Source organism: Xyrauchen texanus, chromosome 11 (genome assembly GCF_025860055.1).
Source record: "Xyrauchen texanus isolate HMW12.3.18 chromosome 11, RBS_HiC_50CHRs, whole genome shotgun sequence".
Classification (NCBI taxonomy): Eukaryota; Metazoa; Chordata; class Actinopteri; order Cypriniformes; family Catostomidae; genus Xyrauchen; species Xyrauchen texanus.
The window spans coordinates 30,477,047-30,501,265 of record NC_068286.1 but is presented as its reverse complement, the minus strand read 5'-3'; the positions used below and the strand labels follow the sequence as shown (position 1 = coordinate 30,501,265).

General features: G+C 36.3%; 2 protein-coding genes across 3 annotated transcripts in view; both read right to left on the bottom strand.

Moving 5' to 3' along the window:
- gart (phosphoribosylglycinamide formyltransferase) overlaps window positions 1-10,783 on the bottom strand; it is a 41,029-nt gene extending 30,246 nt beyond the window's left edge. The window contains exons 1-6 of one of the 2 annotated variants that reach the window (XM_052137147.1): window positions 10,675-10,783; window positions 8,958-9,128; window positions 5,061-5,156; window positions 3,066-3,240; window positions 1,458-1,569; window positions 1,210-1,278 (exon numbers count right to left, since the gene is read on the bottom strand). In XM_052137147.1, coding sequence (XP_051993107.1) covers window positions 1,210-1,278; window positions 1,458-1,569; window positions 3,066-3,240; window positions 5,061-5,156; window positions 8,958-9,102 — 597 coding nt within the window. In that variant the 5' untranslated portion in view covers window positions 9,103-9,128; window positions 10,675-10,783. Of the gene's footprint in view, window positions 1-1,209; window positions 1,279-1,457; window positions 1,570-1,785; window positions 1,876-3,065; window positions 3,241-5,060; window positions 5,157-8,957; window positions 9,129-10,674 lie in introns of those variants that run through there. The other variant, XM_052137148.1, reaches the window with a different exon arrangement.
- Window positions 10,784-11,625: 842 nt separating this feature from the next.
- LOC127651375 (uncharacterized) lies at window positions 11,626-22,772 on the bottom strand. The gene is made up of 5 exons (XM_052137155.1): window positions 22,687-22,772; window positions 20,149-20,456; window positions 16,723-16,989; window positions 15,988-16,140; window positions 11,626-12,284 (listed from the first exon to the last, which is right to left on the bottom strand). The coding sequence occupies exons 2-5, from the start codon at window positions 20,435-20,437 to the stop codon at window positions 12,115-12,117; spliced, it is 879 nt and encodes a 292-aa protein (XP_051993115.1). The 5' UTR covers window positions 20,438-20,456; window positions 22,687-22,772; the 3' UTR covers window positions 11,626-12,114.
- Between the last annotated feature and the right edge of the window lie 1,447 nt (window positions 22,773-24,219).

Below are 24,219 nucleotides of genomic sequence, written 5' to 3'. Positions count from 1 at the left end.
GACACTAAAGAGACCTTTCTACTGAAAGATGCCCAGTGTCGCTACTCATCTGCGTGTGCCTTAGGACTTAAAAGCAGTTAAAAGTGAGAGGACGTTTCTTTTTTGCTGAGTTTACATATCTTAGAAAAGTTTCAATTAATTTTAAGATGAATAAATATAAACTGAAAACATGTCTAACTTATATTTTATTATACAGTACTGTGCAAAAATTTTAGGCACTTGTGAAAAATGTTGCATAGTGCGGATGTCTTCAAAAATAATGACCAATACTTTTATTTTATCACTTTGTCATACAAAGTCCAGTAAACATAAATAAGCTAAATCAATATTCATACACCTGGATAGTTTTTCTTGGTTGTTGGCAGATTTAATGTTCCAAGCTCTACGTAATCTCAGACTGACACAATGTTCAGTGGGGGGCTTTGTGGGGGTCATGACATCTGTTGCAGGGCTCCCTGTTCTTCTATTCTAATCTTTTCTATTTGAAAAAGTAATGTTTGGGAGTCTAACAATTATATTTCCTACTGACACACTAAAGCTGAAGGTATAAATAACCATCTTAAGACAAATGCTTTTGTGAAATATCTTATGTGCCAAGATTTTTGCACAGTACTGTATATTTTTACATTTAAATGTTGACTTGTAGGTAAAACATTTCATTTGTCAATAAGTACTTCGGTTGCACATTTGATAAAAACAATTAAAATATATATTAAAAAACTAAAAATGTTTTACTAAATGTTTTATATTTAAAATTTTGTTTTAATATTAATAATTCATATTTAAAAATGGACCAATTTTTGGCATACATTTTATTGTAACTTGTTCTTTTATTTGAGTTTCTACTTTTTATATCTTATATTAAATCTAAAATGTTTGGAGCGTGTAGAAAACACATTTCATTGTGAATAAGTACTTCTGTTGTTGTACATTTGACAATTAAAACTATTAAAATGTTAAATATATAAAAATATTAATATATTATATTTATATACATTTTTAAAGACCAACCCAATTTTGGCTTATATACTATTGTGAACTGTTAATTTACTTACATTATTTCATCTTTATATAGATTATTTCTAATTTAAATTTTTACGTTAAACATGTAGAAAAACACATTTCATTGTTAAGTACTGCTGTTGCCATGTTGTATATCTGATAATTAAAACTTTAAATATGTGTGTATTATAAACAGGAAATACTCACAGATACTTCCTCTCCTTCAAGCAGTTCCTCCACCACCACAGTCTCACCAGCAGAGCCAAACGTCTTATCCTGAAACATGAACCCTCACATTCAAACACATTCTGGTAAAAATAAACAATTTACAGATAACAGAGTAATCACATCACAACACACTGTGTTATCACATCCAAGAACATATTTAATTCATTCAAATAAAGAACATACTGCATCTAAAGTGTGACTGGCACTGATGACAGAGAACTCCTGACCTTCATCATGTCCAGAACTGCCTGACAAGCCTCGTCTTTATCTTGGGCGACGACAACACCTTTACCTGCAGCCAGACCACTTGCTTTTACCACCAGAGCGGGAAACTCAGACCTGAACCAACACAATAACACACATATCATCTCAAATAAACAGACACGTTACATTTGAAGTCCAGAAGATGCCTTCGGTTTGATTAACATATTTAGCAGACACTTTAATCCAAAGCAACAATCTTAATGTGTTTAAAGACCCTGTGAAATCAAAATGAAAGTTTTGCTGCTTCAGTCCATATATATAAGCTTTAAGGTCATCTATATGCCAACATACTTCTAAAGGATGACAAAATTCATTTTCAGAATTTTTAATTCTGCAGTCTCACTCTTCCAGCTAGAAAGACGCAGTCAAATGTCAAACTAAACTAGAGAAACTTTGTCTAATCAAATGTGTTCTAGAACAAGGCAGCACCCGCCCCATTCATCCGCTGACCGCACATGGCTATGTTCTCACCTGCGCTGATGGTTCCTTCGCAGGGCACTTCAAAGAGCACAATCCATGTTATGGGGTCTTTCCAAACAGAATTTCCAATAATAATCAATGTAAAGTGAGTTGTGACTGACCGTTAGTACCTGTCAGCCCCCTGAAGCCCTCAGAGTGGAGGGTAACTGTATTTTAAGGGAATAGGGCATGGGTACTATCACTTTAGATTGGAACGCGCTTTGGGAGTTGAAAGTGTCTGGAGTTTATATAAAAAAAAAAATTCAGAGGATTCTTAGGATGTACATCATGAGAAAGTTTTCGTGTTAATATGTTGTAATGTTTTATTCGCTTGTTTCGGATTCATTTTCATGTCTTGCACAACAGCTCCTGCCTCGTCATTAGTGAAATCCACAATGCGCTATTTTTGTTTGTAACAGGTAAGTTGGATCATTGTTCGGATCTCAAGGCAGTGGAAAAGCAACCAAACTAGGTTGAGATTGCTCAGTTTCTGCACAGTTTCACTCTCTAACAGCAGCACAGTGGACAGAGGAATGAATGTGTGCGTGTGTGTGCATGTATGACTATGCTTATTGGCCATTTAAGATAATGGCACGAGTCGCTCAGCAAGTCCCGTCCCAACTTCAAGTTTCAGCAGGAAATACATCAACAGTGTAGCTTTGATTTTCAAGTCTGGACTCCATACACATTTGCCATCTTCTCCTAATGTAATACCATTTTTTTTAATTACAAATCATATTATCAGCATAATGATCAGTCAATAGTTGAACTAATTTTTTTTTACATGTATTTCATGCATCCCCCCATTGTCTTGATCACCAGGTTTGTTTCTGCTGTCATTATGTTCTCATGATCTGAGAATGTTCCAAAGAGCATCTTGTGCTTCAATATGACCATCTGCACAAAGAGTTTACATAAGGTTTTACCTTATATGAAAGTATGTACATGATTAGTGCTTTTTCATTTCTCTCACAGTCAGATTTAACAGAATATTAAAATCCATCTGAAATACATTTGCTATTATGCGACACTTTAACACTGTGTAGATAATGTGTGCATTGCACACATTAGCATGAGTATTGTGGCCCTTGGTGTATGTAGTAGACATTTACCCTCGAATGTATCTGCAGGCTTCATGTGGGTCAGTGAAGGAGCTCCAGCGAGCCGTTGGAATACCATGACGATCCATGAAGGACTTTGAGAAACTCTTGCTGGCCTCCAGTTGTGCCGCCTTTGCCGACGGGCCAAAGCATCCCACACCCGCTGCTGTCAGGTCATCTACTATACCTATAAGATTTTCTCTGGTTTATTAATAACCAATAAGCATATCTGTCACATGCAATGTCAGTGAAACAGCATATCTGGAAACATCATGTTCTATTTTAAGCAACATTAAGTACAAAAATATGTAAAAGACCTGATAAGCATCTAAAAAGCATCTGATACTATAAATATCGCAAACATCTGTTAAAGGTCTGCTAAGCATCTGATAAATATCAGCAAAACATCTGATCTTGTAAATATATGATAAAAACCTTATACGGGAAACAAATATTGAACATCTAAATCAACATCTGATACTATAAATAACAAACACAGTGGGTGTGAGGTCAAGCTTCTGAAAGGCATTTATTGAAAATAATAATAAAAATAAAATGTTCATAAAAAGGGACAAATAGTGTCTAGGGGGAAGTGTTCAATATCACGGTGAAAGGAGCGTTGTGTAGGATGGAGTGTCTCCAGGAGTATCCAGGATGTGGGCAGGATCCTGCGTCCGCACACGCTCCCTCCATGATCCGTGGTGCAAAGGGCTGTGGCTTCATTAGCAGCCTGTCTTCCCTGGAGCCACAGAGAGCGTGAAGGCAGCCCGGCATCCATGCCCGTTGGCTGCTATGTGTGCCATCCTCCCCAGCAACGCATCTATTTCGTGCTGGGGGTTCAGGGGTGTGGGTCCGGTGCACATCTAACTAAGCTGGACCCTCCCTGCTCTGCAAGGACACGAGTGTGTGCCCACAAGGAGATAGAAGCTGGCTCCCCGAGAAGAGGCGCACTCTACGTTTATTTGGCAGCTGTAATGATGGCAAACACACATCAGAGGTGCCTCGTTCCACCCAGCTGTGCAAACGAGGTTTACCAACTATGCAACCCTTCTCTCTCCAGCCCACTCCTGTCGTGAGCCTGGCTGAAGAATGGCCCTCAGAGGCGGGGTGACAATGACAAGATGGAGGGGCAGGTAATTCCGCCACAGCATGTCAAGAGATACTAGAAAGTTGAGAAACGTTTACCTTTATGCAAATGCAGAGCGATAATGCACAGCAACAGCCAATGAGAAAAAACATTGGAGCTTACGTCATGTCTCCTGTGATATAATGAAGCCGAGTACAGGAAAGACGGAGTTGATGTGGTCATCGATTTCACTGTTTTGTAACATGTTTCTGTAACCACTTACATGGATATAATAAAACAATGATGCATGGAAAACAGTGTCAGAAATTGTCAGCATTCAGAGCGAGTTTAATTGATATACTGAAATATCGAGCTCTGTGTTGATATAATGCATAGTATTTTAGCGTTAAATAACACTTTCCCATTCCAGAATGCTAATTTTTATCTGAAAATAAACTGATTTCTTATCAAACTGGATAATGTACCAGAATATGTCAACATTGTGAGTGAGTTTAATTCATACATTAATGGATGCAATGAGCACCGCTCTAGTTTATACAAAAGCACTCTCCCCTGCAGAATTTTTATTATCAGAGGCAAAACAATTATTCATTATCAAATAAGAATGATATGACTGTTTTACAGGTAATCTAGGTCAGCTGTGATCCGATTTCCTAAAGCTATGGCCAGTTATGCAGCCAACCAATAACGTTAGAATAAAGAACGCCCACTAGTGACACAGAACGACATCTAGCGACAAAATCGCTGACAATATGAATGGGGCTTAAGTGAGCTACCTCACTGTCTATTGTCTGAACAATCAATATCTTAACTGAAATGGAATCTCATAAGTGATTTGAAACATTCTATGCAGGCAGAAACCCACTTACATGTGTTTTATTCAATCAGTGCGATAATAATCAACTGATGATTTTTCTTACCTGCAGCTAAAGGCACTTCTGGACCAACAACAACGAGCCCCACATTGTGGTCTTTACAGTATTGAGCTAATATAGCGTGATTGCTCACAGACACAGCTAAGAGACAAGAGACAAAAAAAATAAAAACATTAGGACTACACAGAAGATAAAATATAAGTGCTCAACAGATTAAGAGAAATCAGAGTGACCAAATGCCAACATAATGGCGATATACAACACAACTTATTGGCTAATAAAACACATAAAATTGATGAAATCAATCGAACAATTATTTGAAAAAGTATTTATTTGAAGTTCACTAAAAACATGAGCCTCATTCATAAAAACATCTTTGTAAATTGTTTGTAAATATATTTGTTGAGTAAAGTATTGCATTCGATTCAATGTGACGATTTACATAAGAATGGTTTTACGAACCAAAATATATGTAAGAGTGGTTACAATTGCGGTGCACCGATCAATCGGCCACCAATCTAAATCAGCCAATCTTCGTCTTAAATCATGCCTAGATTCAGGGCCTATCCTTTTGGCAGCATGCAGGGATTCACACATTAAATGCTACTCTAATGAATGAGCGCTTTCTCAGACCTTGATGCATGACAGTGTGGCCTCTGCAGGGTGAATTGCTGGCAATTTAAAGCATTCACAAATGTAAACTTTGAAACATGCTGTAATTCAGATGAATATGCAGGTTTGTTTTTAAAAAAGGTGTAAAGCCACTTTCACCGTCTCCGAAATTTGCATATGACTGTCGTATTTCTCTCCCTATTTGGCAGTCGTGATGAATTGTCATTTTGCTCACAATGGATTTTGTTCATTGAAGGAGAAGCTCCCAAAGATTTACCTCAGAATGACATTGTATTATATTATTATTTATATCTATATTATTTATCATTATTACTGTTTTTATAGTTAATATTATGATAATTAACAGAAACAGCAACCCTAATTCAGCAACTATGAATGAAATTCATAATTCCAAAACCATTTTGCAACATTTGCAACGTAAACAAATAATTTCTGACTTCTACATTATTAATTGTCCAAAATACACAAGCAGCAGGTGTTTAGAAAAACAAAAAACAAAATCTATTGATATTTCTCACTTTGCGCTGATAGATTTGCATGAATACATCACTTCCGGTCGGGCAGTCGCATACGATCTAGTCGCACAAGAAATATTTTAACACAGCGAGGCTCGAATTGGATCCGAAAATGTCACATCCGGAGATGTTCTGAACCTCACGCAGCCCCCGTGTGACTCTCCATTGGAAATGAATGACTTCCAGTCTATCATCTGTCGGATGCAGTGAAAAGGCGGCTTAAGAATTAAACGTGTATGAATATTAAGTTACCCATTTTCTAGAGCATTACGGTAGCAATTCTCACTCACTGCAAAGTGAGCAACTACATTTTAACCTTAACCTCACTGCATCTTCAAGCAATTGCTTAATAATTAGTGATTTGTGTTACAATAAAATGCAAAAGACAGAAAACAAATCATAGATATTAATGATTTCTCACTGGAGAGGTTTTGAATGTACCTCTGTTGTGTGTGATGCTCTCGCAGTTTTTACTGATTGACAGTAGGTCACAATGACATTTTGATACTGACAACAAAACTATTCATAACCAAATGTTGTTTCAAAACAATGTTAGCAATCCACAATTAATTTAATTTGAATGTAATTTTGATACATTTATAAAAAGGTTCCATTTGTTAACATTAGTGCATTAGATATTATGTAATCAGGAGGTCGCTGGTTCGATCCCCACAACCACAACCATTGTGTCCTTGAGCAAGGCACTTAACTCCAGGTTGCTCCGGGGGGATTGTCCCTGTAATAAGTGCACTGTAAGTCGCTTTGTATAAAAGCGTCTGCCAAATGCATAAATGTAAATGTATTATGAACAATGAACAAAATACCACAATTTATTACTCGTAATGTTAGTTAATAAAATAACAATCGTTCATTGTTAGTTTGTGTTAGTTCATAGTGCATTAACTAATGTTAAATACCACTTTTGATTTAAAAGACTTTTAATTTATATTGTAACTAATATTCAGTTCATTAGTTGTTCATCATGTTAACTAATGTTGTTAAATAATGTTAACAAATGGAACCTTTTTGTAAAGTGTTATCGTAATTTTACAGTGTGGAGCATAGGTCTGAAACGATTAGTCGACATTATCGACAATAAAACATTGTCGACAAAAATTTTCGTTGTTGAATAGTCGTTTGATCTCATTTAACGTAACATGATATAATATGAAACTATAATGATGACGCGAGAGAGGAGCACAGCAGCTCGCGCCTGAGAGGAAGAGGAAGAAAACACATGTCCAGATGCACTCTAAAATTTCCAAACAGCTTCAGGTGATATAGATCACAAAATATAACAGAATTATAATGGAAAAATGCTAAATAAGGAAATACAGAACCACTGTCATCATGAAATAAAGCAGAGCCGGATCTGGCATTCCACTTAAGCAAAAGTGGACTGCATGTCAGAGCATCTAAAAAGCAAACAACCTGGCATTATATCTTTAATGCATCCTTTATTAAAGTTCAAATAAAAAGGAAGTGCATCATAAACATACTACAAAAATGGCATTTCTCTGTGCGGTTAGCGCCACGTCTATGAGTCGCGTGAAGGGGGAGAGATTGAAACTGCACCAGACTGAGGCACCCTCTGGCGCGGGGACGCCCGTCCCTCGTGCGAGTTTGCTGTAGCTAGATTAATAACGTGATGCATTGCGACGTATTGAATCATAATATAATGTAGCCTATGTGTCACGTGTGTATCTTATTGTGAAGTACATTGCCGATACACAGCTTTGTTAAGAAGATAGAGTTTGTTTTTTTGTGAGTTAAAGATTAATCGAAGTGAAAAATGTGAGAGTGTGTAGTCTTAGCCAATTATACACTGCAACAAAGTTTTTGATCAGTCTTTGATCAGTCTTTTTTGGCTTGTTTTCCAAAATAATTATATCTTAAAACTCCTTTAAAACAACATAAATTTACATTAGTAGCTATACTGCAGAAGAAAAAAATTGTTCTTGGAGAATATTGAATACAATATTTAAATATTTTAAAATATCTAAAAACAGCCTACTTAAAGCATGATACATTTACCTGATAAACAACATATAAGATATTTAGAATATGTGGAAAACAAGCCAAAAACTCTTGATTACAATAGGTTTTTTGCATTGAATTTTTACTGAATTAAACTTTATAAAAATAGTTTTTTTTTTCTTCTTGGAATTCAGTGAATATCATTTAGAGGTATTTTTAAAAGATGATTTTGTCTTCTTTATTGTTAGTAAGCATGTTTAATACAACCTTTTAAGTCTAGGCACAAGCTGAATAGTTGGTTAAGAGCTAATGATTAATCATTGCAATCAACCGAATAGTTGAATAATCGGTCTAATAATCATTAGATTAGTTGATTATCAAATGAATCGTTAGTTGCAACCCTAGTGAGCATAAACATAACTGCAGTAAATAACTTGGAAAAGTGTGGCAAAGGGGACTTTAGGTAAAAGAAAACTGAGATCGGCCTCAAATATCCTGATCAGTGCACCCCTAGTTACAATTACAAGTGGTTACAATGCATTATGGGGTTACGAATGGTTACAATTACACAAGAGTGGAACAATTTAAGTGATAATGGTTCTATAATGATTTATACATAAATACTTGTTTTTCATGAATAAGGCCCACTGAAAACAGCTCATGTATATTATTTTGCAATTGATAATCTATAAAAATGTATTCTTCTGTTGATTGTCCAAGTACAATTATCAGCCGATACCACTAATTGCAAACTGGCTGACGTATAATAGAACATTCAGTATTTTTGACCAGATTCAAAGCATGTTAGCACTCTTACCAGAATTTGAGATCTTTCCACAGTTGGCAGTGCCCGCGTTACCTGGTGCCACAAAGACCTGCTGAATATGAGGTGACTGTGCCAACTTCCATGCTAGTGCATGCTCTCGTCCACCACTGCCAATCACCAACACCCGCTCTGCCATAATGCCTAGCAATCACAAACGATTGTCTGTAACAGTACAAAACATGTGTAAATAAATATCTGACAGACATCTCATCTAAGACTTAAAAATGAATAAAGAAATGCCATTTGGTGCATCTTAAGCTCCACTCTTGCCATAAAAAAAAAAACAACATCTACATGAAGAGCTCGGGGCAAAAATGCCACAGAAAGAGACAAAAATACCCCAGATATTTCAAATACTGTGCCCAAATGTAATCTCTTATATATCTAATATTTGTGATATTTCAAGATATTCTATTCTAGGCAAATCAAGTTATGGGTCCTAATGTGGAAAGAAATACTCCTGAAAAGTTATTCATTTGGGCAAATATTGCCCCTTAATTGGCAAAGAACATTTTTACACTGCCAAGCATCCTTAATTAATTTTAGTTATTATTTTTACTAAAGAGGCAGTTTAATTGCATGAAACATTTGACATATAGGATGCATTCACGCATTATGATATAATCTAATTGCACTGACCTTTCATTAACGCTGTAAGACCTTAAATTCACAAGATGTAAATGTCCAAGAAAGATATGAGATTCTTCAGATAAGTGAGCACTGACACACAAAAAGTATACACATGCAAACTTTACCAATGAAAGAGTGACTGACAGTGATTTTCGATATATTGTTGAAATAAGTGATTGAATAATAGACTTTTAACACAAAAATCAATGCAAATACACTTTTCTTTGTGCTGTAGTATACAGATGGCATCATACAGCAATATATGTAACTGCATGATTACTATATTTAATGTATTTTATTAATTTGGTATCAAAGGGTAAATCAAAGCATGCCATGGTAGAAGGCATTCTCAAACACATGGTGAATTAATGGTACATGTAAAAAAGTGCATTACCATGGAACCATGTCCAAATGTTGTTTATAAAAGGTACTTTGTTGTTGGAGTTCAAACACAAAAACTTAAATTAACTTAGAAAGCAAGTCAGATGACCAGTTGGATTTGTATTGAACTTTAGCTCCAAAAGCCCACTGACACAATTCTTCAGATTGTGAAACAGAAGCTTTTGGTAACTGATCACTAATCAATTAAACACACACAACAAACAGATAGTGAGGATGTTAATTAGTAGCACGATGCACATGCTGCTGACAACTAATTTACTCAAACCACGCGACTCACGAGTTTAAGGCAAGCTGCGCATTTATATACACTGCAAGCACTCTATTTGGACAGCATTTGCAAACTACATTTTGATATATTTATATGTAGAGATATATATATAGAGAGAGAGAGAGATAAGTTGAACTGAAAAACTATTTCATGCGGTGAAACATACAGTAACATGACTTTGCATAAAGATAACACTAAAGTTTTGCTGTTTTATCACATTGCACACATTCGTCACTGCACACCATTTCATGCAAACATTCTAAACAAAAGATAAAATGCAGTCCGATTCTTTTGGAAGTTTCAAAGCTGTTGGGTTGAGAACTTACAATGAATTACGTATCAAATGTATCTGGCACATTAAAGTTACTTCGCCGTGAATTAGTTGTTAATACAAATGTAATTTATCACCTGTTTCTGATTGTGGTGCCGATGTGTTTGGTCAAGTCTGGATGGATGTTAAGGGTTTTGAGTGTGTGTGTGATGGACAGAAGAACAGTGTGTGTTTCACGTCTTAAACCACGTGGAGTCTGATTCAGGAAATACAAATAAAATAATTGGGTAGAAGGCCATTTAGCACGAAATAAATTCCGAAGTGGGCGGAGGAATTCTGAACTGGTACAGGGGATATAAGAAAATTAATACTGCACGAAATAGACGTAAATAAATAAATAAAAAGGCGGCCCAAAAGTTGTCAATACTTTGTATGGTGTGTTAAATAATTTTTCCATTTGATGTCTTAACTGTATATTTTCATTGTCATTCATTTTTCAGCACCACGGTATCGGCTCAAACCACCAACTAACATGTGGTACTTGTTACTTTTCACAGCGATGGTAGAATGGACCAATGACAGCCTTTTACGATAACCTGATAAGGGTTTTAAATATCAATTTTACAGAACTGTACAGATATCTGAGGCGGATTTCTAGTTGTACTTCAGGAAACAATAGTAGGAATAAAAAAGGTAAAATGGTTATACATTCTAGTTTACAAATATTCCTAATAAGACAAAAAACGTCCTGAGATTTGAATGAGGCTTAATGAAGGATTCGGCTCAATGGGCCATCAGGCGCCCACTGCAGGAATCTTTAGTTTGTGACAGCTAACATAATTAATGACACATGCAGATTTCATCACATTCATGTTCAATAGACCTAAAAAGAGCCAAATGTAATGGCATGACGCCAAAAACATGTCATAGATCAAGTAACATTTTCATAAATTTTTTTTGTTCCCAACGCTTCTGTTCAGAAATAATGTAGAATTATAGTAAATGTACCAAAGTGTACAATATTTCCAGATGGAATTTCTAAAATAAGCAAACCTAATTTCCAATCATTTTCAATAAAATGTCCTGGATTTATTTGATCTGTTTAGTAGTCAGACATTATATCAATACAGTTCTGATATAGATGTGACACAATCCAATGGGATTCTTTACAATCAAATAAGAGAGATTTCATTTTATCTAACAGAATAGGATTATTTAATCCCTTTTGGATGCTTTAGGTCTGGCTGCATATTATAGTACAAATTCCTTGAGATGTTTTGACTAGGAATGTGCTTATTCATATAGAGCAACACATCAAACTATTATTATTTAAATTGGTTGGCAGTTCAGATAGCACATGATCTAAACTTTCCCTTGTTGTAACTTTTTGATAGGAACATTTAAACAGGTAACTTTACTGTATATGTCTTGCCTTTTAATAGAGAACATATATTGTTGTCAACAGTTATGAACATCATTCACACAGGGTGACAACACATAATTAAAATCCCAAAACCAAAACAGGCATAAATATTAAACTAATATCAATGATGGGTTAGAAAGTAACCAGTGTCCAATCACTGAAGAGAAAGTTCTGGTGTGTTAAGGAGCTCTCGACCGACATTAGAGTCTCTGAGAGCAAAGAATGTAACCCCGGAGCTGTACGCCGCCGGAATCATCAGATGCGTTGTCTTTGGGTGGTCATCATCATTGAGGTCTTCTTCGCTGATTATCTGTCTGACCTTATCTAGAAATAAAAAAGAAAATTGACAGTCTAAATATATTATAAACAATTCACAATGAATGCGCTCGACTTGACCTTCCATTTACAGTGTGTTGAATGAACCGAAATAATGTTAGCTGTAATTTAACATCTCTATTTTGACTCATTATTTGATCAGACTGACAGAAGTTAAGACATTTTTACACAAAATTAGATTCAAATGTGACTGGTGTCCAGTTGCTCTGACCCCCATCATCAGCAAATGCTTTGAGAGGCTAATCAGAGATTACATCTGCTCTGTGCTGACCGCCTCACTGGACCCATTGCAGTTTGCCTACCGCAACAACCGCTCCACTGATGATGCCATTGCATCTACACTACAAACTGCTCTCTCCCACCTGGAAAAAAGGAACATATATGTGAGAATGCTGTTTGTAGACTACAGCCCAGCATTCAACACCATAGTATCCTCCAAGCTTGATGTGAAACTCCGGGATCTGGGCTTAAACAGATCGCTCAGGGCTCTACGCTAACTTTTTTCCCAAGGAGTACATGTGCTCCTAAATGAAAAAATTTAGGAGCACACAAAGAAATTTAGGAGTACAGTGAAAATTAAATACAGAGTTTATTAACAAACAATTTATTACATACATATTTATACTGCGTGTATGAGTGTGTGTGCGTGTACTAAGGGACACACATCTGTGGAACAGAACATACCTCCCAAATCACACATTGAACCCATGCCTACTAAAATCAAAGGATATCAGTTGTCCAGCTGCTTTTGTATGTTGACCGTCTGGCATACTTAAGAGGTCAGCCAGCGATCTCTCATTACGTCAGCAATTTGACCGATCGTCTCCGCACATTGTCGTATGTGGGATTCATGTAAACTCAGTTTTTGTGGTGGAGTCTGATAAGCGGCCCAAATTTGATGAAAGTTTCTTCTTCTTTCACAATGAAGTATGCAATGTTAATCTTTATTTTCAGCTGCTTCCACTTCTCCTCCTCAGACTGCAGCACTTGCCTCCTCAAGGCTGCTTACACAGAGCCTGATGGTTTCTCCGGTCTCATCCAGAGCACTGGATATGCCGCCATGAGATGTTATGTTTCGTTAAAATCTCTTTTCAGATTAGCGATGGGTATTCCGGATCTTTTCATAATTGGTGTTAAAACAATTCTAATTAAATTATTAAATGAAATTATACTCTACCTTAACCACAATTTATTTAAAAATGCATTGATTTGTTAAGAAAATTAATAGTATTAAACATTTGCATTTAAAGTATAACTTATTGTATATAAACAAAGTGCATATAAATCTAACCAATCAAAACAAATACAATCTGAACAGCATAATAGACAGGGCCACCGCTTGCCAAATTGATGCCCTACACGTGATATGAGCGTGAAGCGATCGTCTGTATTCCGCAACTGCTTTCGGGTCCTTGAATAACGTATAGCAAACGAGTAAGGGCAGCCGGTGGACTTTCTGGTGCCATCCTAGGGTAAGATGGTGCCCCCCTAGGGAGTTGATGCCCTAAGAAACTGCGTAGTATGCATGTAGTTAGCGGCGGTACTGATAATAGAATAATGCACCATATCAAAGAAAAATAAATAATTTGCAAAACTGCAGCATCCCACAAATTGAAATAAATGTAAAAAAGAAGGATGTTATTTCACGTGTGCATTTAAAGTATAACTTTTCAATGTACGTAACAAAGTGCATATAAATGTAACAATTCAAATACAATCTGAACAGCATAAGTTGGCTCCGACCTCCCTCACGCATCTTTGGTTGACACTGCGTGTCTGATCGACAGGAACAACAGGTGAGGCTTTTAGTCTGAGCGGACAGTCAGAACTAATGTGTGCGCTTGAGCATTTAGGCCTATATTATTTCATTTATTATTATTTCGTTATTTCTAAATCTTTTGATCATTCGTATCTTAATTTGTTTTAAAATATTTTTATAAATAGATTCTGATATGCGAGCTGGCTCCCAACGTTCACCTACAAGAGCCGATTCGTTCGCAAATGACCATCACTATTTCAGATGTGGGTTTCCTGACACGAAGGACGAGTTGCCCACCTGTTTATGCCCTCTACAATATTTGCAGAACATGAAGTTGTTTTCGAACTCTAGCCATGGGAACATTTTGAGCCAATTTGCATTTAATCTATGTTCTCTCTTCACCAGCTACAGTGGACGTTGAAGTGACAGCTGTGGTCACGGTAGCTTTGCTCTCAGCATCCCTAACGTTAGCCATCTCCAGTAAACCTTGTGAAGAGACTTCGTTATTTGAACCTTGCGAATCCCCCTCGCCAAATTCCTCTTTCTCCTCGTCTCTTTTTCACTTAAATTAAAATGCAATGTCGCCTATACCGATACTTTTTTCCATTGTTTACCTTTCTCTCTCTGACTGGACCGCGTCATCACAGAAAACTCAGCTTGTGGAAAGTGGGTTTTGACGTCAGGTGGTTAGAATGGGCAGCAACGTCTCCTCATCACTGACCCTCTACACTGGAGCCCCGCAGGGCTGTGTTCTCAGCCCACTCCTGTATTCCCTGTACACACATGACTGTGTGGCAACACATAGCTCCAATGCCATCATTAAGTTTTCTGACGATACGACGGTGGTAGGTCTGATCACTGACAATGATGAAACAGCCTACAGAGAGGAGGTGCACACTCTGACACGCTGGTGTCAGGAGCACAACCTCTCCCTCAACATCACTAAGACCAAGGACCTTGTAGTGGACTTCAGGAGGAAAGACAGAGAGTACAACCCCATCACCATCAATGGAGCACCAGTTGAGTGAGTCAGCAGCTTTAAGTTCCTCGGTGTCCACATCACTGGGAAACTCAAATGGTCCGTCCACACTGAGGCCGCTGTGAAGAAGGCTCACCAATGTCTCTTCTTCCTGAGATGGCTGAGGAAGTTTGGAATGAACCACCACATCCTCATACAGTTCTACACCAGCACTGTAGAGAGCATCCTGACTGGCTGCATCACTGCCTGGTATGCAATAGCACCGACCCACAACCGCAAAGCCCTGCAAAGGGTGGTACACATCATCGGAGATGAGCATCCCTCCCTCCAGGACCTATATACACCAGATGGTGTATGAAAAAAGCTCAGAGGATCATCAGAGACTCCAGCCACCCAAGCCACGGGCTCCTCTCACTGCTACCATCAGGCAGGCGGTATCGCAGCATCAGGACCCGCACCAGCCAACTACATGACAGCTTCTTCCCCCAAGCAATCAGACTTTTGAACACTTGATCTCTCACGATCAATATACATCAGCACTGCACTTTATTAATCTTATTATCTCACACTGGACTGTCATAAATTATATTCTCTTTACAATACAACCTACTGTATATATTTTTTTATACACTTTATATACTTTTAATATTCTTTTTTATGTGTATTCTATATTATGTATATATGTATTCTATACTGTGTGTATTGTTTACTGTACATTGTATATTATTATTGTGTTGTGTAATTATGTGTACATTAGATATGTAAATTGTGTTGTGTAAATATGTTGTTTATTGTAAATTGGTATATGTCTTGTCACTGTCATGACTGCTATGTTGCTCTGAACTTCACACAAGACTTTCACCCACTGTTGCACTTGTGCACATGGTCGTGTGACAATAAAGTGATTTGATTTTGATTTGATTTGAAATGCAAAATGACCCTCTCTGTCGTACCCTCGACATGCAATGCTTTCCAGCGCGGGTCTGGATTCTGGTCGGAGATCTGTGACAGTTGAACATCTGGTGTGAGTCTCTTCAGAACGTCCTCACGGCGAATGAGCAGCACAGATTCACTGCACAAACGCTCATGAACTTCCTCTTCAACCACTGTAAAAGACAGCAACTCTTCAATATTCGGACATAGTTTAGACAGAAACACATGCAGAAAATACATTAGATCTTAAAGGGGCCATATCATGAGAAATAAAAAATTCCTTGATACAATATTCTGAAAAACAAAGAGCTTGATGTTAATACTACAAACATGCTGTAATTTTCAGAACAAAAAAATACAATCCTACTCCAAAATAATCATTTATAAAAACTGAACTCTAAACCAGGACTCATTCTGAACTCAAGCATTTTTCACCTGTCAGACGGATGAACACATTAAAGGAATATTCTGGAAGAGATGTGAAGCTTATTTAAAAAAAAAACACTAATATTAACACTTCTGTTAACCTGTGTATTATTTAAGCAGTACATTTTTTAAATTGTCATATTTTCGAGATTACAATTGTTCTGGTGTTATGTCGTCATGGAAACAATGTTGTGAAATTTGATCATTTTTGATAAAGGAAAAAAACCCTGGTTTCTAAATAAATGTACAGCCTTTGAAAACCTTTACTGTTCCTTTAGTAAACATGCAGTTACACAAACGTTACGTGATATGCGTAATTTTGGACGCACCCACATCCAGAGGATTGGTCATGAACACAGCACTGGGTGCCACACCGAAGATCAGCTGGTGATGCCAGGCATCAGGAATCTCCTCTCCTGCAGGAACTGCACGCTGCATGTTCATGGTGGCAACAGGAACAGCTCCGCGTAGAATCCAGCGTGCCAACCACGGCACCAGCTTCACCCGCCGCTGTGGATAGAGACTGAAGAATCGACCAACCACAAGACCCCCGCTGGCCTCATCTGCCCCATCTATCAGCTGCAGGTGTGTTGCACCTGAAGGAAGTAATATATATAGTAACATAATATATCTTTGCTCCTCTGTATTTGGACATTTAATAGCATACCATTTGTTCCAGCTCAAATCCATTTCGTTTTTGTAGTTTCAATTCTTGTAATAAGATTAAAGTTACTGACATTCAGTTAAGTTACATTACTTCGGTTACACATATTTTTAAATAATATTATGCAGAATGTATTCAAAACATGAATTATGCTCATACAGTATTTACGTCTATTTGCATTTCCATAGGAAGTTCCCTAACAAGTAATTTTAAGTGACAAACGTGTGGTGCGTAGAGTGTGATTGAGCGCGACATTGAACAAGGAGGACATTTACGATATTATTTTATAGATAGTAACTTAAAGGCATAGTTCCCCCCAAAATTTAAATTCTCTCATGTTTTACCAAAGTCTTTCTAGCAATTCAATCCACTGTCTGCCATCTTTGGAGTGCTCTTGGGAGACTATTTCCAGTCATGCCAGTGCAGCTCCTATGTACTTGAATGGGAAAAGACCGAAATCTCCTAAACGGTTGGTCAAGATTACAATCAAATGACATATTTCAAATCAGCAGTAAAATCTGACAACACTTATCTCATACATTGTGCTTCTTTACCTCAGATTACGCTAAAAACACTATTTTCTCAGCTTGAATAGCCAATGAGCATGTGCGTTGACGAGTTGATTGACAGGCGATATCTCTATCTAAAAGGTGATTGGCTCTTTTACCTGTAAGGCGGAATTCCTTTCTACATCGTTGACCATTGGCTGCCGTTGGGCATTACAATTTCTCCCATTTATTTTAATAGAAGTGGCCAAACTCACCCGTATGCCATTCCAGACGTGTTTGACTTTCTTTCTTCTGCAGAACACAAACAAAACTTTTTAGAAGAATATCGCAGCTCTGTAGGTCCATACAATGCAAGTGAATGGTGACCAGAAATCAGAAGGTCCAAAAAGGACATAAAGGCAGTATAAAAGTAATCCACAAGACTCCAGTGTTTAATACTTGTCTTCTGAAATTATATGATAGGTGAGAGTGAGAAACCGATCAATATTTAAGTACTTTTGTACTGTAAATCTACACTTTCACATTCTGGTAGGAAGTGACTTTCACTTTCACATTCAGCCACCTGCTGGTTGGGGTTGGTCAAAGGTGGGAAAAAAGGATTTAAATATTGATCTGCTTCTTACCCTCACCTATCATTTCACCTCTGAAAATATGGATTAAACCACTGGAGTTTTATAGATTACTTTTAAGATAATTTATGTGATTTTTGGGGATTCAAAACTTTGGCACCCATTCACTTCTATTGTATGAACTTACAGATCTGAGACATTTTTCTTAAAATCTTAATTTGTGTTCTGCCAAAGAAATAAAGTCATACACACCTGGGATGGGATGAAGATGAGTAAAATAATTTTTAAAGAGATTTTTGGGTGAACCATCCCTTTAAATGTAAAGTAATTATTATTCTGATTACTTTTCAATGAGGTAATTGGTAAAAAAAATCTGATTACAAATTTAGAGAAGTAATTGGAAATTTTAAGTGGAACACTATTCGGTCTGCAATGTGTATTTTTAGCAGATATTGACTGTAGATATTGCAGAATGTATTCAAAACATGAATTATGCTCATACAGTATTTACGTCTATTTGCATTTCCATAGGAAGTTCCCTAACAAGTAATTTTAAGTTTAACTATCCGAACAATGAGATTTCATCATTCTCAAATTGAGTCAGTCATAAATTTCGGAATAATTTTTTTTTTATTGGAAATGTGTGCAGCATGAGCAAAGACATAGGAGCCATAGAGCCATCGCTTCCATTCTTAATGCAAATTTGGTGTAGGAGAAGTGACCAATTAAGCCCACCCAAATCTAAATTTACATGTTTTCTTATAGAAATGTTAACAAACTTTGAATGAAGTGAGTATTATATCAAAGATGAATCTATCATCTAAACACTCATGTTATGTTTTCTCATAAACTGACAAAATTAAGTTATTTTATTTAACTGCAAACGTGAAAAGTCTGGACTTATAAGTAAGTAAGTAAACTATATTTATATAGCACCTTTCACAGATAAAAATCACAAAGTGCTTTACATGTAGAAAAATAACAATTTAAACAGTTAAGAAACAATTATACAAAGCATACAACATGATAACTAAGTTAACTAAAGCTTTTACGGAACATGTGTACCATTTAAGCCTACATATGTTCTTAATAAGCCCACTATGCTTTTAAAAATGTAAATGTTTCACATTTTCCTAAATAAACAACTCCATTTTGATTTAGATATTTAGATTTAGACCTCACGCATCATAACCAGTAAACGAAATATGTAATTGCTGAATCTGAAATTCCTTAGAATTGTTTCTTTACCTATTCATTTTCTCCCTGTAATGAAAACAGATTCAGTATGTAGAGTTGACAATTAATTCAGTTTAATATGAGGTTCAATGGGTTATTTGCTCAGTGGACTTATTAGGAACAACAGGGATCAGTGGAAAATAAACTTAAATTAGTTGAAGTACTGTAGAGTCAAGGTAAACACATACCTTTTTTCATGAATTAAAAAACACTTTATTTTACAATGTAGACTATGTTAGTTATTGTTTTTAAACAAATAAAATAATGATTCTGCTTTTAAGCTGTTAACAAGCTTTTCGAAGGCACTATTCCTTATAAGCCCACATGAAGACAAAGTTATATTTCTCGATTATAATTACAGACAGAGCACAAAATCTTGTTTTGAGTTCAAAAAGCTTCTTACATTTTTCCATTTAATATTATTATCAGCAGTTTTTATTCATTTACTTTCTTTTACTGCATCTGTCTTTGTGAGCATCACTCAGGCAGTGTCCAGCATGAGCTCTAGATACTCATGAAATCCATCTTTTCAAATAAAAAGAATCTGTCATATAGTGACACTTTTCACTATCCAATTAATTTATGATTTATAAAACTAAGTCCAGCCCTAATTTTTTACTGCGTTTCACTTGTCACATTATGAAGGTAAAATGGGTTGTGGTACCGTTTCTTGTTGTCTTAAAGGGCAACACTGGATGCCTCCATGTTAATAAACTTCAAATGTAAATAACACATTCATGAGTGAATGGATGTAGTGTTTTTTAGATAGTGATGTACCAGCTTTGCTGCGCGAGTGGAGATAATCTGGCAGCAGCGCTTTATTCCTCCTAAGACTTGTCCGCACACAAAGGTTTACCATCTCTGTTGTTACTTCGATGCCCAGCGCCTGCAGAACATCAACGACGGCAGTCGCCCCACAGGCTGAGACCCCGATCTGCAGTGTCTGCCTCTGAACGGCTTCCTGGATGGACCACAGCATGGCGGTGTGGGTCTCGTCCTCATCAACTTCCCTAGTAGAACTACTGGAAACAGGTCCATTCTCTGCTTCAGGCTGGACCGCGTCCATTTGTTTTGGAAGCTTTGATCTGAATTTGATAAACATGTTCACATGTAGAGTTTTCATTGAAAATGAAAAACATTATATACTGTTGTGCTTGTCTTGAAGGTTCTTAAGGGGTATGCAAGTTTTGATGTGTAGCATTATGGCTGTTATATTGTGAATTGGAATGCACTGATTGAGTTTTTTTTAGCAGATTACTATAATTGTTTTTATGTTGGGGCCAGGCCACATGGAATTTGCAGCTGAGGACCTTAGCAGAAAGCTCCAAAGATTTTCATAGAATTCTACTATAGCCACTGGGCTGTCCTGTGCATGTTTATGATCAAATTAGGATAAAATTGGAAAATTTTAACTGCTTTCAAACATTTTTCCCAAAAATATACCCCATCCTCCATTGGTCAACAAAAGGGTTTCGCTTTAAACTCACACCCCAGTATAAGGACTATTCTGTGTTCATTACAACTTCAAATGTAAACTCTAAATCGAATATTTTTGTGGCATTATGTCGATTAACACAAACATTTATTCTGACTCGTCTCTTCATTTTGCCATTTTTTTAAGCTTATAATTTTGTAAAAGCACTTAAATTATTTATTCTGTTAAAACTGGCATATTATTTGAGCTGTAAAGTTGCTTAAATCATTATTTTTATGGTCGTTTTAGGGTTTATGCGATTACATCATCAAAGTTGTAAAATTGGATATAACCCTCATTCCATCCCATATGTGTATAACTCTTTTTCTTCTGCAGAACACAAATGAAGATTTTTAGAAGAATATTTCAGCTCTGTAGCAAGTGAATTGGTGCATTTGAAGCATAAAAGTAATCCATATGACTCCAGTGGTTAAAACCACGTGTTCAGACACGATATGATATGATAGGTGTGGGTGATAAACAGGTCAGTATTTAATTATTATTTGGTCATAAATTCTCCTCCCTGCTCAGTAGGGGGCGATATGCAAGAATAATGTGAATCCCCAAAAACAGAAAGAGAATGTGAAAGTGAAGGAAAAATTACATAAATATTGTAAAATATTAAAGATCTGTTTCGCAACCACACTTATCATTTTGCTTCAGAGTCGTCTGAATTACTTTTATGTTGCCGTTATGTGGATTATGGAGTATAAGAATTTTGGCACCCATTCACTTGCATTGTATGGGCCAACAGGGCTGAGATATTCTTCTAAAAATCTTAATTTGAGTTCAGCAGATGAAAGAAAGTCATAAACATCTCGAATGGCATGAGGGTGAGTAAATGATGAGAGAATTAAAATTTTTGGGTGAACTTACCCTTCAAGGTTGGCCCCATTCACTTTCATTGTAAGTGCCTAACTGTAACCCAATTGTTTTTTTTTTTTTATAAATCACTATCCAAAGAAAAAAATTTATATATAAATGCTGTAGATTGAGCTTAACTTGTATTAAGCCAATGTTGCTGTGTTGGGCTAGTCGTGATGCTCTGTACATGATTGTTGCAATGAATAATTAAATATAATTCAATTTTATTATAATAAATGCTTGTAGAAGCATTCCTTTTTATGTTGCTTTGGATAATGAAGATTCTGTAAAATAAATAAATGTGAATATGAATTTAATGATGGCAAACAAATGTACATACTTCAACTGAAACCAGGTGTCAAAATATTGTACTGTAACAAACAAAACACTTGTACAGCACAAATAGATAATTATCAATATAATATTAAAGTTTAATTCCTTTGAATCCTGACACAGACCTATGAAAAAAGTACGGTACTTTGGTGGAACCACGGTACAGCTTGATGTATCAGATGGTAATATTATGTGGTATACAGTAATCATTTGATTTTATTGATTTCCATGTTTTTTCCAGGCACTGAAATCATAATTTTAGAATTCCCTGATATTTCCAGGATTTTGAAAACATGTCAATTTCAGTCCTCGTTCATTTCTAGCCATGGCAAGCACTGACAGCGATGATATATATATATATATATATATATATATATATATATATATATATATATATATATATATATATATATATAACATGCAAACTGTCATCTGCGTTCTCAACGAAGCTGTAAAAGCGCGTAAACCGAGTCACCGGAGCGCTCTACAATAATTGTGTCGCGTCGCTTCCCGATGCCTCAGTTGTTGACCAGGTATTACTGGTTGAATAAAAAATTCACTCTTTCTGGTTGTTGGATGATGATTAAACCTACAGGCACAATTGAAAAATATCAATAAAATGAAGATATCGACTCGATACACACCACTTTTCTAAGGGAAACTCGACAGGAGAGAAAATCCCTCACATCAGTTCCTCTCGCTCTTCTTTGCGACGTCTCCGGTTTGTTTTTATTCCGTGATTGGCTCACATGACTCTGCCATAATGTTCTGATTGGCTTGCAGAACGTCGCTACTGTACTGTGATTGGTCAATCAAATATGACAGGGGGTTTGCGTATTTAATCTGATTGGGCACAAGTTCTGCTAAGTTGCCATCTTGATATGACAAATTTCATTATTATTTGTTGGGGGTGTTTTAAATGTACACGAATGTAATTTTTTTAAGACAAAAATATAATAATAGTGATAATAGATAAAATAATAATAAAAATAATATAATTTGGATACATATAAAATAATTTTGGAACCTCAGAAAATAGAACAAATTTTACTGAATAAACTGAAATTATAAAAAATAAATGGAAAATTTTGAATATGTCCACCTTATTCCTGGAGGTCTTACTGGGGAAACGGATGTGGGCTGAACTTCCGCCAGAAGTTGTTCTGTTGCATTCACTAATGTAGGCATCCCGTTTTCATATTAGGATGTAATTTATGTTTCATCTATGCTGAATTTGTTTACTTTAACTTGTGGAAATAATGCAAAAATATACAAATGTTTACAGTAATACAAGATTGATGAGTCGAGTGTAGAAGAGGCTGGTGGAGTTTGTGGAACTGGTGGAGATGATGGGAATGGTGGAGATGGTGGGATCGGTACTGAGCACTTCCGAGGGATGATAATGTCTTCTTCAGAAGACTGGAACTCTGAATACTGTCAGTTTGGTCTGGTGTAAATAAAAATAAATAAAATGTTACAAACAAAATTTCACAATAATGAAATATCTTAATTATGCATGTTAGTGATTGTAAAAGAGTATGTAAACACAATGTTAATTAGTTTTAGACAGAAAGAGAATGAGATACTTTACTTGAGTATTTCATTTTACTCTACCTCTACCTCTAACATGTACTTCTTCTACCATTATAGTTTAAATAATCAATGCTAAAACAAAGAAACTCACTGCCTTTTTCGATGATACTTCCCCAGCATGCTGTCACTTTCGGAAAGGAGAAAAGAAGAAGTCTCAGCCTTTTTCGCTTTCTGCCTGGCTTTGTCATAATCTGCTATAGAAGAAAAATATGCATGGTTTCAGGGTTATTTTGATTGGCACAACAATGGTGAGCTGAACTTTTGCTATCACGTTTTTACAAATGAAATATTCTTCAGGCACTCTTAGATCAACACATATCATATCATTGATGAACTATTGTAAATAGCTGTCTGTGGACCCCTTGACTGTCTACCCAAACAATCGCTCTGTATTTTGGCACAAATACCACTCACAATCTCATCCTGTGTATGTTTCAGATGATCAGGGGCCTCTGTTGTGAGTTAAACAAAAACAGGGACTCTGTTTTGTACAGGCTCTGCCCTCTATCGAGCTACAGGTTAATCCCATAGTGCTCCACCATGGTACTCTGACACAACTTCACACAGCTATTGCCCAAACAGGT

Coding starts and splice junctions, on each gene's coding strand:
- LOC127651375 (XM_052137155.1), bottom strand. CDS start 20,437: ATGGACGCGGTCCAGCCTGAAGCAGAGAATGGACCTGTTTCCAGTAGT. Junction 16,990..20,148: donor CCACTCGCGCAGCAAAGCTG/GTACATCACTAT, acceptor TACTTCCTTCAG/GTGCAACACACCTGCAGCTG. Junction 12,285..15,987: donor GAAAGCATTGCATGTCGAGG/GTACGACAGAGA, acceptor TTTTATTTCTAG/ATAAGGTCAGACAGATAATC.